We start from the raw sequence: 18490 nt of genomic DNA, 5'->3' as shown, positions 1-18490 counted from the left end.
TGTGTGCGTGCGTGTGTATATGTATGTGTGTATATGTATGTGTGTATATGTATGTGTGTATATGTATGTATATGTGTGTATATGTATGTGTATATGTATGTATATGTGTGTATATGTATGTGTATATGTATGTGTGTATATGTATGTGTGTATAAGTATGTATATGTGTATATGTATGTGTATATGTATGTATATGTGTGTATATGTATGTGTGCGTGTGTGTGTTAACTATATGTTTCTCTATGCGTCCATGTGTGCGTGTGTGTATATGTATGTGTGTATATGTATGTATATGTGTGTATGTGTATATGTATGTGTATATGTATGTATATGTGTGTATATGTATGTGTGTGTGTGTGTGGTGTGTTAACTATATGTTTCTCTATGCGTCCATGTGTGCGTGCGTGTGTATATGTATGTGTGTATATGTATGTGTGTATATGTATGTGTGTATATGTATGTATATGTGTGTATATGTATGTGTATATGTATGTGTATATGTATGTATATGTGTGTATATGTATGTGTGTGTGTGTGTTAACTATGTTTCTCTATGCGTCCATGTGTGCGTGCGTGTGTATATGTATGTGTGTGTGTGAGCGTGTTAGAAATGTTTACCACAGTTGCCCCTAGTTACGACGCATGCGCCCTGAGCGCCATCTCCCCCCCCCCCCAAATAAAATAAATAAAAAATAAATAAATAAAATAAAATAACATGTCTGCTCTCTCTCTTCCAAACTTGTTGAGACTCTTTAACATTTTACAGCTTATACTCTTCATTACCGCCTTCGAAATTCAAGAGAAATTATAGCCCGTTCTTCCATCTAAATAATTCAATCAATTATTTATAGAAGAGGGTGTCTAGGAAACTTGATAATCTTGTTATAAGACAAGGTGGTGCCGTTCCTTGATGAAAAGATCGTCTGGTCGTCTGAAAGATCGCCATTGTGATGCACTGACCTGTGTGATGCATTATCCTCTATTATGTGATATAGGATATGATGTGATATGACATATGATATGCTATGTTGGATATATATCATGTGTTATACTGTATAAGATGGTAGATTTGCTGAAATTCTCATAATTCTGTTGCTGCTGCGAAGGAAGGAACATAAGATATATTTTGGAGTCAACAATACACACAGATTCATATATATATACATATATATATATATATATACATATATATACATACATTGACGCAAAAATATATATATATACATACGTACATACCTATATACATACATACTTATATACATACATACATACATACTTATATACATACATACATACATACTTATATACATACATACATAATATACATACATACATACATATGTGTGTATATATATATCCATGTATATATGCACGTATATATATATATATATATAAATATATATATCAGTGCGTTTGTTCTATTGTGGTAAGATACTGAATTTTCTTTATTTACATGTATATATGTATGTATATACATACATACATATATATACATATATATATATATATATATATGTATACATATATATATATATACATATATATATATATATATATGTATATATATATATGTATATATATATATATAAATCCTTAAATCCTTAAAAATGTTTTAGCCCGAAGGCCGCGGCCATGCTGGGGCACCACCGCTGAATGAGCTACACTAAGTTTGTGAATCCACCTCTGATACGTGGCACTTGATCAACAAGGGAGTTCGATGCTGCTGCTCGCATCCGTGTCTCCTGTCGTGAGGTAGGTTCATCTGGGACTCCCAACAAGAAGAGATCCAGTTTAGTTTTAAAGAAACCCACATCCACACCATGTAAGTCTCTCAGGCATTTAGGGAGGATGTTAAAGAGCTGTGGTCCTCTGAAACCCAAGCTGTTGCAGTATCTGGACCTGTATTTGATGTGATGTTGGAATCCTTGGCACCACGCAGCGGCGCCCCGTTCTGCGGTTGGAGTAACTTTGAATGCCAAAGTTTGGGATAAGACCCTCCCGGATTTTCCAGATGTATATTACTGCATATCTCTCCCGCCTCCGCTCCAGGGAGAAGAGGTTTAATACCTTCAGTCTTTCCCAGTAGCTGACATTTTGCATTGAGACGATTTTCTTTGTGTAGCTTCTCTGAGTTGCTTCGAGTTCTGCTGTTTGTTTTATATTGTGTGGTGACCAAAGTTGGGAGGACAAATGTGACCAAGCGGCTGAGGACAAATGTTTTCCATAGGACCATCAGTGTCTCCTTCTCTCTTGTTCTGAAAGTTCGGAGAATCCATCCAGCTAGCCGTCTGCATTTTATCACCAGATTAGCAATATGCATTTGGAAAGATGCATCATTGCTCATGTCAATGCCCAGGTCACGCACTGATTTTGACTCAGGGATTGCAATTCTTCCTGGGCCAGTGTATCCAGTCTTCACGTCATTTACCTTTGTGTGCCAGTAGCGCAGGGCCTGGAACTTACCTGCATTAAACTGCATGTTGTTGTCCTCAGCCCACCTGTATATTGTGTCCAGCTCATGTTGCAGATGCGCAATATTTTCAGGGTTCTGTATTGCGTGGGAGACCTTTGTGTCATCTGCATAGCTAGCAAGGGTGGTCATCGTAGCAACTGAAGGCATGTCTGAAAGGGCCACTATGAACATCAGTGGCCCCAAGACAGTGCCCTGTGGGACACCGCTTGTTATTTGCGTTTCCCTGGAGGTGGCTCCATTGCTCACAACTGCCTGTTTTCTGTCTTTTAGGAAGTTGTGCAGCCACTCTCCAAGTTTCCCGCCTATGCCGAGACCACGCAGTTTGTGACAGATCATACCATATATATATATATATATATATATACATACATATATATATATATGTATATACATACATATATATGTATACATATATATACATACATATATATTTATATACACACACGCATATATATATTCATATATATATATATGTATATATACATATATATACATACATACATATATATATATATATACATACATATATATATATACTTGTTTTGTTATTAGACTGCGGCGGTCATGCTGGAGCACCGCCTTCGAAGATATGTTTTAGTCGAATGTTGTTATTTAAAAAAAAATTTTTTTTTAAATATTTTTTTCAAATCCTGGTGGATATTGTCATATTGTATCGTTCCCTTTTGCTGAACCTCTAAGTGACGGGGACGTAAACATACCAACACTGGTTGTCAAGCGGGTTTTGTAGGGAGGGGGACAAACACGGACACACACACCTATATATATGTATATATATATATATACTCTTTTACTTGTTTCAGTCATTTGACTGCGGCCATGCTGGAGCACCGCCTTTAGTCGAGCAAATCGACCCCGGGACTTATTCTTTGTAAGCCCAGTACTTATTCTATCGGTCTCTTTTGCTGAACCACTAATGGACGGGGACGTAAACACACCAGCCTCTGTTGTGAAGCAATGCTAGGGGGACAAACACAGACACACAAACACACACACACACAAACACACACATATATATGTACATATATACGACAGGCTTCTTTCAGTTTCCGTCTACCAAATCCACTCACAAGACTTTGGTCGGCCCGAGGCTATAGCAGAAGACACTTGCCTAAGGTGCTACGCAGTGGGACTGAACCCTGAACCATGTGGTTGGTAAACAACCTTCTTACCACACAACCATGCCTATATATATATATATATATATATATATATATATAGTTGTAGGAGTGGCTGTGTGGTAAGTAGCTTGCTTACCAACCACATGGTTCCGAGTTCAGTCCCACTGCGTGGCACCTTGGGTAAGTGTCTTGTGAGTGGATTTGGTAGACGGAAACTGAAAGAAGCCCGTCGTATATATATATATATATATATATATATATATATATATATAATGGCGGTGCCCCAGCATGGCCACAGCTCGTGAGCTGAAACTACATGAAATTCTATACAAATATGGACTTGTTCAGAAACACCCGTGCGTAAGGAACTGTTCTCAAAACTAACCCCCAATTGTACTTGTGTTACATTTCCCCCTCAGTTACAGGCCCAGGGTGATGCTTATACCATTTGTCAACAGTTTTGATTTTATAATGCCAACCTATTTATTAACCAGTGTGGATATTGGCCAACCGTGGTGATCTCATTCTTGCTCACAGCATCATAAGCGGAAAGTGTAACCTCTCGAAAGAGCTGTTCTTCACTCCTGCTCCAGAGCGTCGGCTGCGGGGTCATTCCGAAAAGCTCTCTCTGCGACGATTTCATCTCAATCGAAGGAGAGGAGCGTTCTCCGTCCGGGTTGCGGATCCGTGGAACAAGCTGCCAGACGAGATGGTGAAGATGCTGACGACTGCTTTGTTCAAAGTCTCCCTTGACCTCAAGTGGCCTGAACTCTTTACATGAACACCACCCTGTACATAACTCCATGTCTCCCTACATGGCCTTGCTTTTTGCTTTTTGAGCCAAAAAACTAACTAACTAACTAACTAACTAACTCCGTCGTGTCTTACTATTATCAGGTGTTATGAAACTAAATGGGAACTAGATATACAAAGAAGCAAATACTGAGAAAGAAGCACCTCTTACCTGCATCACTACGCAACAAGATACGAGAATCTACTCTTCAAGGTGAGCAAAATACGATGATAATAATAATGGTTTGTGATTGATTTAAATAGGAATTACTATAAGTTCTCTTTGTGGACAAAAGGTCGAGAGGTATTTGTCCTCTTAGGAGAGGCTGTCACCTGTGCTTTGAAATATTTCAAAACAATCTTTTATATTTTTCTGTGTGTAAAGAGAATAACAAAATGCATTTATGTCTGTTTATATCACCCAAAACACCCAAGGGCTAAGTGTGTATGTTAAACCTAAATATTGATTAAATCTAAGATCCAAACACAAGAACAGGTCATTCAGCAAGCTTCCACACAGTTTCCGTTTACTGAATGTCTTTGATCAGCCTTTTGTTAACCCAAGGCTAGGTTATTTGCCCAAGCTGTTATACTAAAGATTTGAACCTGAAACGATGAAGTTGGGAAGCAAGCTTCTCAACCATGACTGTGGTTAAGAAGCCCACGGGACAGCCACGTGGTTCTAGGTTCAGCCCCACTCTGTGGCACCTTGAGTATGCATCTTCTAGTCTAGCATTGGTCCAACTAAAGCCTTATGAGTAAATTTGGTAGATGGAGACTATGTGGAAGCCTTTGTGTGAATATATATTTTATGTGTGTAAGGTGGCGAGCTGGCAGAAACGTTAGCACGCCGGGCGAAATGCGTAGCCGTATTTCGTCTGCCGTTACGTTCTGAGTTCAAATTCCGCCAAGGTCGACTTTGCCTTTCATCCTTTCGGGGTCGATAAATTAAGTACCAGTTACGCACTGGGGTCGATGTAATCGACTTAATCCATTTGTCTGTCCTTGTTTTTCCCCTCTGTGTTTAGCCCCTTGTGGGTAGTTAAAAATAAAATATATATTTATGTGTGTATATGTGTAGATATTGTACACCAACCTCTTCCCTCATACCTTAACTTCCCACCATCCAACATACAGAGGCAGCATCCTCCCTCCCTGGGTTTGTTGATCTGCGAGTTATAGTGTGACCTCACTAGTGCTGGTGCCACATAAAAAAGCATCTTGTTCACTCTGTTAAATGGTTGGCATTAGGAAGGGCATCCAGCCATAGAAACCATACCAAAGCAGACCTCACTGGTGCTGGTGCCACATGAAAAGCACCTAGTACACTCTGCTAAATGGTTGGCATTAGGAAGGGCATCCAGCCATAGAAACCATACCAAAACAGACCTCACTGGTGCTGGTGCCACATGAAAAGCACCTAGTACACTCTGCTAAATGGTTGGCATTAGGAAGGGCATCCAGCCATAGAAACCATACCAAAGTGAACATTGGAGAAGAACAATGCATTCCTTCAGATCATCAGATTCTTGTCAAACCATCTAAACCCATGCCAGCATGGAAAATGGACATTAAATGAATGATGATGTTGATCACACACACGACAGGCTTCTTCCATTTTCTATCCTTCAAATATCTTCAACGCTTTGTTTATCCCAGGGCTGTAGTAGGGGACACTTGCTAAAGGTGTGGTGGTGGTGGTGGTGATAGTGGTAGCCGTGATGCTGAAGTCGATGATGATAGCTGATGTCTCTCACTTTAAACAATCCCCCAAATACCACAAACGAACCGTGAAACCTCAAATATCCTGTTGTTTTTTTTCCTTTCAATGTTTTTCCCCAGTTTTTCGAGATCGGCTGAAATCTCCAGGGAAAGGTGGTGCTCTTTTGGTTGGAAACAGCGCAAACCAAACTGAAAACTGTTTGGTGTCCTCAGCACCAACAGTGAAAGATAACTCTGCATCCCCTGCTCCATGCTCTGTAAAGGACCCCATACCCCAAGAAACGGTCAATAACTCCGACTCCAGTCTACAGTCAATGGCCAAGAGGAAACGTGTCCGAATAAAAAGGAAGAATTTACAGAGAAACCAATATAAGGTTGGTGCCAGAGCTTTTCAGAATTCTTTGACCATTTAGCATATTCAAATTATTGCTTGAGAAGAAGACCCATCAAGCCAAGAAAATCCGCATTTGTGGTAGATACAGGGGTCACGCGAATGGCACCCATGCCAGTGGCACATAAAAGTACCCATTACACTGTCAGAGGAATTAAGATGGCCATCCAGCCGTAGAAAACGATACTAAATCAGACTGGAGTCTGGTGCAACCTTCCAGCTTGCCAGTCCTGGTCAAACTGTCCAACCCATGCCAGCATGGACAATGGACGTTAAATGATGATGTGGATGATGATGATGATGATGATGATGATGATGATGAAAATGTAATGTTTATTTGTTAGCTTTGTTTATGAATTAATCATGCATTATCTCATAGTTTATTTTTTAATGGCATTGCAGAGTAGGTGTGAGAAGGCTGATCTGGTCAGGTTTATCGTTTAACGTCCATTTTCCATGCTAGCATGGGTTGGACGGTTCGACCGGGGTCTGGGAAGCCAGGAGGCTGTACCAGGCTCCAGTCTGATCTGGCAGTGCTTCTACAGCTGGATGCCCTTCCTAACGCCAACCACCCCGTGAGTGTAGTGGGTGCTTTTTTTTATGTGCCATTGGCACAGGTGCCAGGCGAGGCTGGCAATGGCCACAATTAGTTAGTGCTTTTTACGTGCCACCAGCACGGAAGCCAGTCAAGGCAGCGCTGGCGTCGGCCACGTTTGGATGGTGCTTTTTATTTAGGCCCCAGATATGGTCTGTTTAAATACCAAAGAGATATATCATCATCATCATCATCATCATCCACATCATCATTTAATGTCCATTGTCCATGCTGGCATGGGTTGGACGGTTTGACTGTGGCTGGTAAGCTGGAAGGTTGCACCAGACTCCAGTCTGATTTAGTATCGTTTTCTATGGCTGGATGGCCATCTTAATTCCTCTGACAGTGTAATGGGTACTTTTATGTGCCACTGGCATGGGTACAATTTGTGTGACACCAGTATCTTCCACGACTGCGATTTTGCTTGGCTTGATGGGTCTTCTTCTCAAGCTCAACAAAGGTCTCGGTCATTACCTCCATGAGGCCCAAACGCCCAACACTTAAAGAAACTCAGCCACTTCTCCTCTGTGAGGCCCAGATATGTAAGTGTTTGTGTGTATCTATGTATGTGTAACTGCTTAGCACATCCAGATTACTCTTTGAAATGTGATTATTTAATCGCAGTTTTTAATTAATCATGCATTATCTCATAGATTTCAATGCCATGATTGTTTATTTTTAGAATGGCATTGTAGGGTAAGTGTGAGAGGGCTGATCTGGTCAGTTTGATCATAAAACAGATAGAATATTTAGGCTCTAAATATGACCTGTTTAGATAATAAAGGGATATATATGTAAATATATCATCATCATCATCATCATCATTGTTTAACGTCCACTTTCCATGCTGGCATGGGTTGGACGATTTGACTAAGGGTTGGCAAACCAGATGGCTGCACCAGGCTTCCATCTTGATCTGGCAGAGTTTCTACAGCTGGATGCCCTTCCTAACGCCAACCCCTCCGAGAGTGTAGTGGGTGCTTTTACATGCCACTGGCATAGGGGCCAGTCAGGCGGTACTGGCAATGACCTCGCTCGAATCTCTTACACATGCCACCGGCACAGGTGCCAGTAAGGCGATGCTGGTAACGATCATGCTTGAACGGTGCTTTTTACATGCCACCGGCACAGAGGCCAGTCAGAACATAGACTCAAATGCTGCTAAGCATTTTGTCCAAGGTGCTGACAATTCTGCCAGCTCACCATCTTAAATAATATTGCAGTTATGACATCTTAATTATAGTGACATCATAATCCCTTCTACTATAGGCACAAAGGTTGAAATTTGAGGTGAGAGAGCCCCAGTGCATAACTGGTACTTATTTCATTGACCCTGGAAAGATGAAAAGCAAAGTTGACCTCGGCGCAATTTGACCTCAGAACTTAAGGACAGATGAAATGCCACTAAGCATTTCACCTGGCATGCTAACGATTCTGCCAGCTTGCCACCCCTAACAATCACATTATAATACAAATCTTATTGTTTCATTATCATCCAGTGTTTTAAATCTGGGTTTTGTCCCCGTTAATGAGGGTATCCAGATCTACCTCAATGCCATAGAAAAAGCGGTAGGTAGGTGCAGCCCACCCCAACCTTTGGGCTGGCTGGTGCCCATTCTCCTTTGCTATCACGAGGCTTTTTTTGGAGCTGGATTTTCTACGGGGAGCATACCCTTGCTTACCCAACCTCAGTTTCTAGTATATCAACATCAAAACTCAATGGAAATTGTAGTTGTGATCCCTGTGCCAGTGGCACGTAAAAAGCACCATCCAAACGTGGCCAACACCAGCGCTGCCTTGACTGGCTTCCGTGCTGGTGGCACATAAAAAGCACCAAACAATCGTGGCCATTGCCAGCCTCAACTGGCACCTGTGCCAGTGGCACATAAAAAAAAAGTACCCACTACACTCACGGAGTGGTTGGCGTTAGGAAGGGCATCCAGCTGTAGAAACACTGCCAGATCAGACTGGAATCTGGTGCAGCCCCTGGCTTCCCAGACCCTAGTCGAACCGTCCAACCCATGCTAGCATGGAGAACGGATGCTAAACGATGATGATGATGATGATGAGTGGTCCTGAGACCAAGGCCTCTACCACAATTTTTAAGAAATGTAGTGGAAGACTAGCTCAGAAAGTCGGGGGACGCTACTCTCTGCGACCCCTTTCAGAGCCCCCACCGTTGTGATTATAGTTATATCATAACAACAGCAACCATACCATGACTCATTAGTGTCATTAATTAATTAATTTCTCATTCTTGTTCCCTTTCTTGTTCCCTTTCTTTCCAGAACACTGGATGCTTAAAGAAATACATCTCTGTAAGTGCTCCACTCTCTGTTTTACTTGAATATTTGTGGTGTTTTAAAGGGTTTGCATTGTTTCAAGGGGGCTTAAGGGATTTGCACTGTTTTAAGGAGTATCAAGGAGTTTGCAAAGCTTTAAAGGGTTTCAAGGGATTTACATTATTTTCAGGATTTTGAAGGGATTTGCAGTATTTTAAGGAGTTTGAGTGGGTTTACAGTATTTTAAGGAGTATCAAGGGATTTGAAAAGATTTAAAGGGTTTCAAAGATTTTTCTGTATTTTAAGGAGTTTACAGAGTTTTAAGGAGTTTGAAGGGGTTTGCAGTGTTTTAAGGAGTATCTAGGGGTTTGGAAAGTTTTAAGGGAATTTCAAGGGTTTTGTGAGGTAATAAGCAGTTTGAAGGGTTTTTGCACTGTTTTAAGAAATTTCAAACATTTTGTAGTTTTTGAAGAGAAGTCAAGGGGTTTGCCATGTTTTAAAGGGTTTCATGGAGTTTACATTGTTTTAATGAGTTTGAGGGGTTTGTAATGTTTTAAGGGGTCTCAAGAAGTTTGCAAACCTTTAAGAGGTTTCTAGGGGGTTTTCATTGTGTTCAGGGCAAGCTGGGTGCCCTTCCGAATGCCAAACACTTTACAGTGGCACCAATGCTGTTTTGTAATTGAATATTGATCTGGTTCAATATGATTTCTCTCTTTTCTCAGCAAATGACCAAGATTAACAACATGGTTTCTTGCAACACAGCATCACGAAGGGTCAGATCCCCTGAAAAGAAGATCAGTATAATAGCTGAGAATAGAATCACGGTGAGTACCCGATTGGTGCTTTGTTACGGTTTAATTAATTTGAGTCGTTTAATATTAACGAGTATATGGTTCAGAAGTTGGCCTCTCATCCGCATGTCTCTGGGTTCAGTCCCACTGCATGGCACCTTGGGCAAGTGTCTTCTACTATAGTCTTGGGCTGACCAAAGCCTTGTGAGTGGACTTGGCAGATGGAAACTGAAAGAAGCCCATTGTATATGCATTTTATCTTTTATCGTTTATCTTTTAATTGTTTCAGTCTTTTAGTTAGTTAGTTAGTTAGTTAATTTTTTGGATCAAAAAGCAAAAAAGCAAGGCCATGTAGGGGGACATGGAGTTATGTATAGGGTAGTGTTCTTGTAAAGAGTTCAGGCCACTTGTGGTCAAGGGAGACTTTGAACCGAGCGGTCGTCGGCATCTTCACCATCTCGTCTGGCAGCTTATTCCACGGATCTGCAACCCGGACGGAGAAAGCCCCTCTCCTTCAATTGAGATGAAATCGTCGCAGATAGAGCTTTTCAGAGTGACCCCGCAGCCGACGCTCTGGAGTAGGAGTGAAGAACAGCTCTTTCGAGAGGTTACACTTTCCGCTTATGATGTTGTGAGCAAGAATGAGATCACCATGGCGTTGTCTAGGGGGACATGGAGTTATGTATAGGGTGGTGTTCATGTAAAGAGTTCAGGCCATTTCTGGTCAAGGGAGACTTTGAACCGAGCGGTCGTCGGCATCTTCACCATCTCGTCCAGCAGCTTATTCCACGGATCCGCAACCTGGACGGAGAAAGCTCCTCTCCTTCGATTGAGATGAAATCGTCGCAGATAGAGCTTTTCGGAATGATCCCCACAGCCGACGCCCTGGAGCAGGAGTGAAGAACAGCTCTTTCGAGAGGTTACACTTTCCGCTTATGATGTTGTGAGAAAGAATGAGATCACCATGGTGTCGTCGTTTTTCTAGAGAATAAAGGTCGAGCGTCTTCAGCCTTTCTTCATAAGACAAATTCTTGAGACCATGTTGGCATGAGTTGGGTGGTTAGTTAGTTAATTTTTGGCTCAAAAAGCAAAAAGCAAGGCCATGTAGGGGGACGTGGAGTTATGTACAGGGTGGTCATCATCATCATCATCATCGTTTAACGTCCGTTCTCCATGCTAGCATGGGTTGGACGGTTCGACCAGGGTTCTGGGAAGCCAGAAGGCTGCACCAGGCTCCAGTCTAATCTGGCAATGTTTCTACAGCTGGATGCCCTTCCTAACGCCAACCACTCCGTGAGTGTAGTGGGTGCTTTTTACGTGCCACCTGCACAGGTGCCAGGCGGTGTTCATGTAAAGAGTTCAGGCCACTTGTGGTCAAGGGGGACTTTGAACCGAGCGGTCGTCGGCATCTTCACCATCTCATCTGGCAGCTTATTCCACGGATCCGCAACCCGGATGGAGAAAGCCCCTCTCCTTCGATTGAGATGAAATCGTCGCAGATAGAGCTTTTTGGAATGACCCCGGAGCCGATGCTCTGTAGCCATACTGGGGCACCATCTTCAAGGGTTTTTAGTTGAACAAATTGAGCCCAGGACTTATTCTATCGGTCTCTTTTGCGAAACCGAAGTTTAAAAGTGTTTAGTTACATGGAAATTATTTTTAAAAAACTGCCGTTCAAACCGAAAAGATCCCAACATCGCAGGGCAGGATATGCAAAGTACCTTGTCACAAATGATAATAGCACCTTTATTGAGTACCTTGGTCATAACAACATTGCAGGGCAGGATATACAGACAGCCTTGTTAAAAATGTTAATAATTACACCTGCGTTTGAGTACCATTTCAGTTTCTTTTTGTTGTTTTTCCTTTATACAGGGACCACTTTGGGTCCAATGTATACAATGCCCAATGTGTCCTTGTTTTAAGTCGGGCTATTGTGATTCGAGGGAATTTAGCTGCTATTTCTAGCAAGTTGAAGTCATTGCATAGTGGCTCCTTTCCTATGTTGGTTCCCTCCTTTTGTTTACTGCTGCTGTTGTTGTTGTTATGATTAATCTTCTTGTTGTTCTTTTCTAGAAATACCTGGGTATCTTCAACAGAGGAAGGAAATCAGAGAGAATTGCACGGGGTAATTATGAGCTTCTTAATTTATTATTGTTGTTGTTATTAAGGAAGTGAAGGCAATGAGTTGGCAGAGACGTTAGAGCGCCGGACGAAATGCTTAGCAGTATTTCGTCTGCCGTTACGTTCTGAGTTCAAATTCCGCTGAGGTCGACTTTGCCTTTCATCCTTTCGGGGTCGATTAAATAAGTACCAGTTGCGCACTGGGGTCGATGTAATCGGCTTAATCCGTCTGTCTGTCCTTGTCTGTCCCCTCTGTGTTTAGCCCCTTGTGGGTAGTAAAGAAATAGGTATTTCGTCTGCCGCTATGTTCTGAGTTCAAATTCTGCCGAGGTCGACTTCGCCTTTCATCCTTTCGGGGTCGATTAAATAAGTACCAGTTGTGCACTGGGGTAGATATAATCAACTTAATCCGTTTGTCTGTCTTGTTTGTCCCCTTTGTGTTTAGCCCTCGTGGGTAGTAAGAAATAGGTATTCGTCTGCCGCTAGTTCTGAGTTCAAATTCTGCCGAGATCGACTTCGCCTTTCATCCTTCGGGGTCGATTAAATAAGTACTAGTTACACACTGGGGTAGAGTATCAACTTATCCGTTTGTCTGTCCTTGTTTGTCCCCTCTGTGTAGCCCTTGTGGGTAGTAAAGAAATAGGTATTTCGTCTGCCGCATGTTCTGAGTTCAAATTCTGCCGAGGTCGACTTCACCTTTCATCCTTTCGGGGTCGATTAAATAAGTACCAGTTACGCACTGGGGTAGATGTAATCAACTTAATCCGTTTGTCTGTCATTGTTTGTCCCCTCTGTGTTTAGCCCCTTGTGGGTAGTAAAGAAATAGGTATTTCTTCTGCCGCTATGTTTGAGTTCAAATTCTGCGAGGTCGACTTCACCTTTCATCCTTCGGGGTCGATTAAATAAGTACCAGTTGTGCACTGGGGTAGATATAATCAACTTAATCCGTTTGTCTGTCCTTGTTTGTCCCCTTTGTGTTTAGCCCCTTGTGGGTAGTAAAGAAATAGGTATTTCTTCTGCCGCTATGTTCTGAGTTCAAATTCTGCCGAGGTCGACTTCACCTTTCATCCTTTCGGGGTCGATTAAATAAGTACCAGTTGTGCACTGGGGTAGATATAATCAACTTAATCCGTTTGTCTGTCCTTGTTTGTCCCCTCTGTGTTTAGCCCCTTGTGGGTAGTAAAGAAATAGGTATTTCTTCTGCCGCTATGTTCTGAGTTCAAATTCTGCCGAGGTCGACTTCACCTTTCATCCTTTCGGGGTCGATTAAATAAGTACCAGTTGTGCACTGGGGTAGATATAATCAACTTAATCCGTTTGTCTGTCCTTGTTTGTCCCCTTTGTGTTTAGCCCCTTGTGGGTAGTAAAGAAATAGGTATTTCATCTGTCTTCACATTCTGAGTTCAAATTCTGCCACGGTCAACTTTTCTTTTGATACTTTCGGGGCCATTAAATTTAGTACTGCTGAAGTGGATTGGCCTGCTGGAGCCCTGTGCTGGTGCCACATAAAAAGGGCCCAGTCCACTCAGCAAAGTGGTTGGCGGACGTTCAGCTGTAGAAACCATACCTAATCAGAGGGAAACCTGGTGCAGCCCCAGCTTGCCAAGTCTGGCCAAACCATCCAACCCAAGCCAGCATGGAAAAGGGTCATTAATGATGATGATGATGATGATGATGATGATGGTAATCATGTATATATACATACATACATACATATATATATGTGTGTGTGTGTGGAGGTGCAATGGCCCAGTGGTTAGGGCAGCAGACTCGCGGTTGTAGGATCGCGGTTTCGATTCCCAGACTGGGTGTTGTAAGTGTTTATTGAGCGAAAACACCTAAAGCTCCACGAGGCTCCAGCAGGAGGTGGTGGTGATCCCTGCTGTACTCCTTCGCCACAACTTTCTCTCATTCTTTCTTCTGTTGGCCTAATCGCTTAGCCAGTGGGGTGGCGTCATTTGAAGGCTAAAACAATGCGAAGCGCATTGTGACCAGCGATGTATAACAACATCTGATAGCCTGGTCGGTCATGGTGATCACAGTGATATTTATATATATATATATATATATACATATATATATATATATATATATATATATATATATATACATACATATATATATATATATATATATATATATATATATATATATATATATATATATATATACATACATATATATATATATATATATATATATATATATATATATATTATATATATATATATATATATATATATATATATATATACATATATATACAATAAAAATGGTAAATAATTTTTCTGTGGTTTTTCATGTAACCAACAATTATTTACCGGTAAATTTCGGTATGTAAATACGACAAATTTATCGTCAGGAACTTTGTAAGGTTCAGTATATAGTAAAGTAAATAAGAGGGCTAGCAGCAGGCTGTTTCGCCTCATACCGAAGGAATTAGAAATGGCAATCAAAGACTGTTTTTTCCATTTTCTGTAAGTGGAGATTCCAAAAACAAAGGCCCGTGCGGCTCATATATATATATATATATATATATGAGCCTGGTGCAGCCCCTGGCTTCCCAGACCCCAGTTGAACCGTCCAACCCATGCTAGTATGGAAAACGGATGTTAAACGATGATGATGATGATGATGATATATATATATATATTATATATATATATATATATATAATATATATATATATATATATGTATGTATGTATATATGTATGTATGTATGTGTGTGTGTATATATATATATATTATATATATATCTTGTTTCAGTGATTATATGGTAGCCATGGTGGGGCACCGTCAAAATTTTTGGTTGAACGAATCCACCCCAGGACTTATTTTCTAAGCTTGGTCCGTGTTCTGTCATCTCTTTTCCTGAACCTCTTAGTGACAGGAATGTAAACAAACCAACACCGGTCGTTAAGTGGTGATGGGGGAACAAACACAGACATACATACGACGGGCTTCTTTCAGTTTCCAAGTACCAAATCCACTAAGAATGTATAAGAGTTAGCACTTCCTTCTCTAAGCTTGGATTCGAAATCAAATCCAAAAATCATCGGTCGTCAAACACCAATGCATGTATAGGCACGAAATTTAAAGATCCTTTGTTCTGTCAAAAAGTGATTGATCATCTCCCTTTGACCTACGACCTGAGCTAAGTCAGGTGAAGTTCAACTGGACACGCGTTGACCTACTTAGTATGTCTATCTGTTGCAATATGTCTATCTTTCTAGCTGTTTGAAATATCTATATATATAAAACTGTAGTTGTGTGAGTGTCTGTCCCCTTCGATTTAGATTCCTAACTACTCCCACATTTTGCGGTGCAGTTTAACCAAATTCGGGTATCTTATAGTCGTGATTCATATCGAGCCCGACTGGGTATTAGCGCACATCTAAGATGAGTCTACGATTTTAAAAAAATTTACCATCATTTTTTATTCCATTTTAATGCATTTTTCGCTATTATATAAGGGAAGTAACTCTCTAAAAATGTCTACGATGAGTCAACGATTAAAAAAAAAATTACCATCATTTTTTATTCCATTTTTAATGCATTTTTTGCTATTTTTTGGCTATAACTCACTAAAAATGCTTATATAGTTATTTCCCTTACAAACCCAAGCAACGCCGGGCGATACTGCTAGTTATAAATACAAAGGGAAAAACAGAGAAAGGGACACAATCGGAGCTGACACAGCAGCAGACACCCCACGTTTTGGAGACGACAAAGAAATGCCTACAGTCTACTGTTCTGAATGATTCACGCACACACACAAACATATTCATCTTTAATATGTGTTCTGTACATGCGCCTTCATGGGCCCTTTTTATGTGGCACCAACACATGACTCCAGCAGGCCAATCCACTTCAGCAGTACTAAAGTGTGGCGTATGAAGGCGCATGGCTCAGTGGTTAGGGCGTCGAGCTTACGATTGTGAGGTTGTGAGCTCGAATCCCGGACCGGGCTGCGTGTTGTGTTCTTGAGCAAGGAACTTTATTTCACGTTGCTCCAGTTCACTCAGCTGTAGAAATGAGTTGCGACGTCACAGGTGCCAAGCTGTATCGGCCCCTTTGCCTTTCCCTTGGATAACACTGGTGACGTGGAGAGGAGAGGCCGGTATGCATGGGCGACTGCTGGTCTTCCATAAAACAACCTTGCCCGGACTTGTGTCTAGGAGGGTAACTTTCTAGGTGCAATCCCATGGTCATTCATGACCGAAGGGGGTCTTTACCCCCCTTTACAAGCAATACATAGCACTTGCTTACATTTTTATGTAGTGAACTTATAACCCATGGAAATAAATCCCTTTTTAATCATGAAACAGTTTATGTATTTATTAATACACACACACGCATCCACTCAGAATGCATTGGTCAGTCTGAGGCTGTAGTAGAAGACACCTGCCTAAGGTAGCTCACGGCAGGACTGAACTCGAAACTATGTGGTCGGGAAGCAAGCTTTTTACCACACAACCACTGCAGCACCTATACATATCTCTAAAATTGTCAAGAAGGCCGAGGGTGTCTTGGCATCACTCAGCAAGACTTTTGTTAGCCGCTCTTCAGCCATCTATTTAAAAATAGCAACCAAATCTCTCTTGTACTATGTGTTATGATTCTTGAGGAAGAAGGAAGGAGAGTTTGTTTAATGAAATGGTTTTGTTAGCCGCACTCCAGCCATCTATTTAAAACTGTATACAGCTATGGTACGACCACACTTGGAATTCGCATCATCAGTTTGGAACCCCTATCTTGCTCAGAACATTGACCTCCTGGAATCTGTTCAGAGATGTGCAACCAAACGCATACCCTCCATCAGACACCTACCATACTCTGAGCGCTTTGTTTCCCTGGGCATGGATTCACTGAAGCTCCGGCGTCTGGCGATGGACTTGGTAAACACCCACAAAGTTATCAACCACCTCACCAACAACAACACTGAACACCTTTTTGATCTCCATGTGTCTAACACACGTGGACATGCCTACAAAGTCAGAAAACAGCACAGCTCCCATGACTTTCGGAAACATATTTTCACGCTCAGAGTTGCTGAAGCATGGAATAAACTGCCTGCATCAGTTGTTGACTGCCATGACACTGCATCCTTTAAGGCCTTCATGCTTTCCGAAATCCGCCGAAACTACACCTGATTATATTTACACTTTAGATGAGTTGTAGTGCACCTGAGCACTGTACACAATTACTCTTTTACTCTTTTACTTGTTTCAGTCATTTGACTGCGGCCATGCTGGAGCACCGCCTTTAGTCGAGCAAATCGACCCCAGGACTTATTCTTTGTAAGCCCAGTACTTATTCTATCGGTCTCTTTTGCCGAACCGCTAAGTGACGGGGACGTAAACACACCAGCATCGGTTGTCAAGCAATGCTAGGGGGACGAACACAGACACACATACACATATATATATATATATACATATATACAACAGGCTTCTTTCAGTTTTCGTCTACCAAATCCACTCACAAGGCTTTGGTCGGCCCGAGGCTATAGCAGAAGACACTTGCCCAAGATGCCACGCAGTGGGACTGAACCCGGAACCATGTGGTTGGTTAGCAAGCTACTTACCACACAGCCACTCCTGCGCCTATTGATTTATTTATTTATTTTGTCTGCCATGTTTATGTATTTTGGGTCTTTTCTCTCTTCAGTTTGTCCACCTATTCCAAAGTCTGTCCAAGATAAAGCTGACTCTGATCTCAAGAAGATTCTCAACATTACTTCTGACCCGAGGGATGTCATCACCATCACAGAGAGCGATGACGGCAGCCAGCATGGTTACCATGGTAACAGAGAGACGAGTCAGAGGTGAGTTGATACATATGTCTCCACCTCACACTTGCACATAGAATCATACATGCATACGTTTCATTCTTTTACTTGTCTCAGTCATTGGACCGCGGCCATGCTGGGGCAATGCCTTGACAAATTTTAGTCAAATGAACCAACCATGGTACTTATTTTTTTTAAGCTGGGTACCTTTTTTTTTTACTAAACCGTTAAGTTGCGGGGATGTAAACATACCAACACCAGTTGCCAAGCAGGACAAATACAGCCACATAGACACACACACACACACACACTCTGACTGGTTAACCCTGTATTTCCTCTACAGCAACACACCTGATTCTGCCTCTCTGTCACACTCTAATCTTTCATC

General features: G+C 41.6%; 1 protein-coding gene across 1 annotated transcript in view; it reads left to right on the top strand.

The window, feature by feature from the left end:
* Nucleotides 1-1392: 1392 nt before the first annotated feature.
* The window catches only part of LOC118768255, a 35413-nt gene continuing 18315 nt past the window's right edge, over nt 1393-18490 (top strand). The window contains exons 1-7 of the mRNA XM_036514365.1: nt 1393-1426; nt 4510-4618; nt 6247-6500; nt 9401-9430; nt 10117-10218; nt 12262-12313; nt 17982-18138. Of these exons, the coding sequence (XP_036370258.1) occupies nt 4525-4618; nt 6247-6500; nt 9401-9430; nt 10117-10218; nt 12262-12313; nt 17982-18138 (689 nt within the window). The 5' untranslated portion in view covers nt 1393-1426; nt 4510-4524. The remainder of the gene's footprint in view (nt 1427-4509; nt 4619-6246; nt 6501-9400; nt 9431-10116; nt 10219-12261; nt 12314-17981; nt 18139-18490) is intronic.

The sequence above is a fragment of the Octopus sinensis genome, linkage group LG27 (assembly GCF_006345805.1).
Source record: "Octopus sinensis linkage group LG27, ASM634580v1, whole genome shotgun sequence".
Lineage (NCBI taxonomy): Eukaryota > Metazoa > Mollusca > Cephalopoda > Octopoda > Octopodidae > Octopus > Octopus sinensis.
Note: the sequence above shows the minus strand (reverse complement) of the source record. Positions and strands in the feature narration are given on the sequence as shown.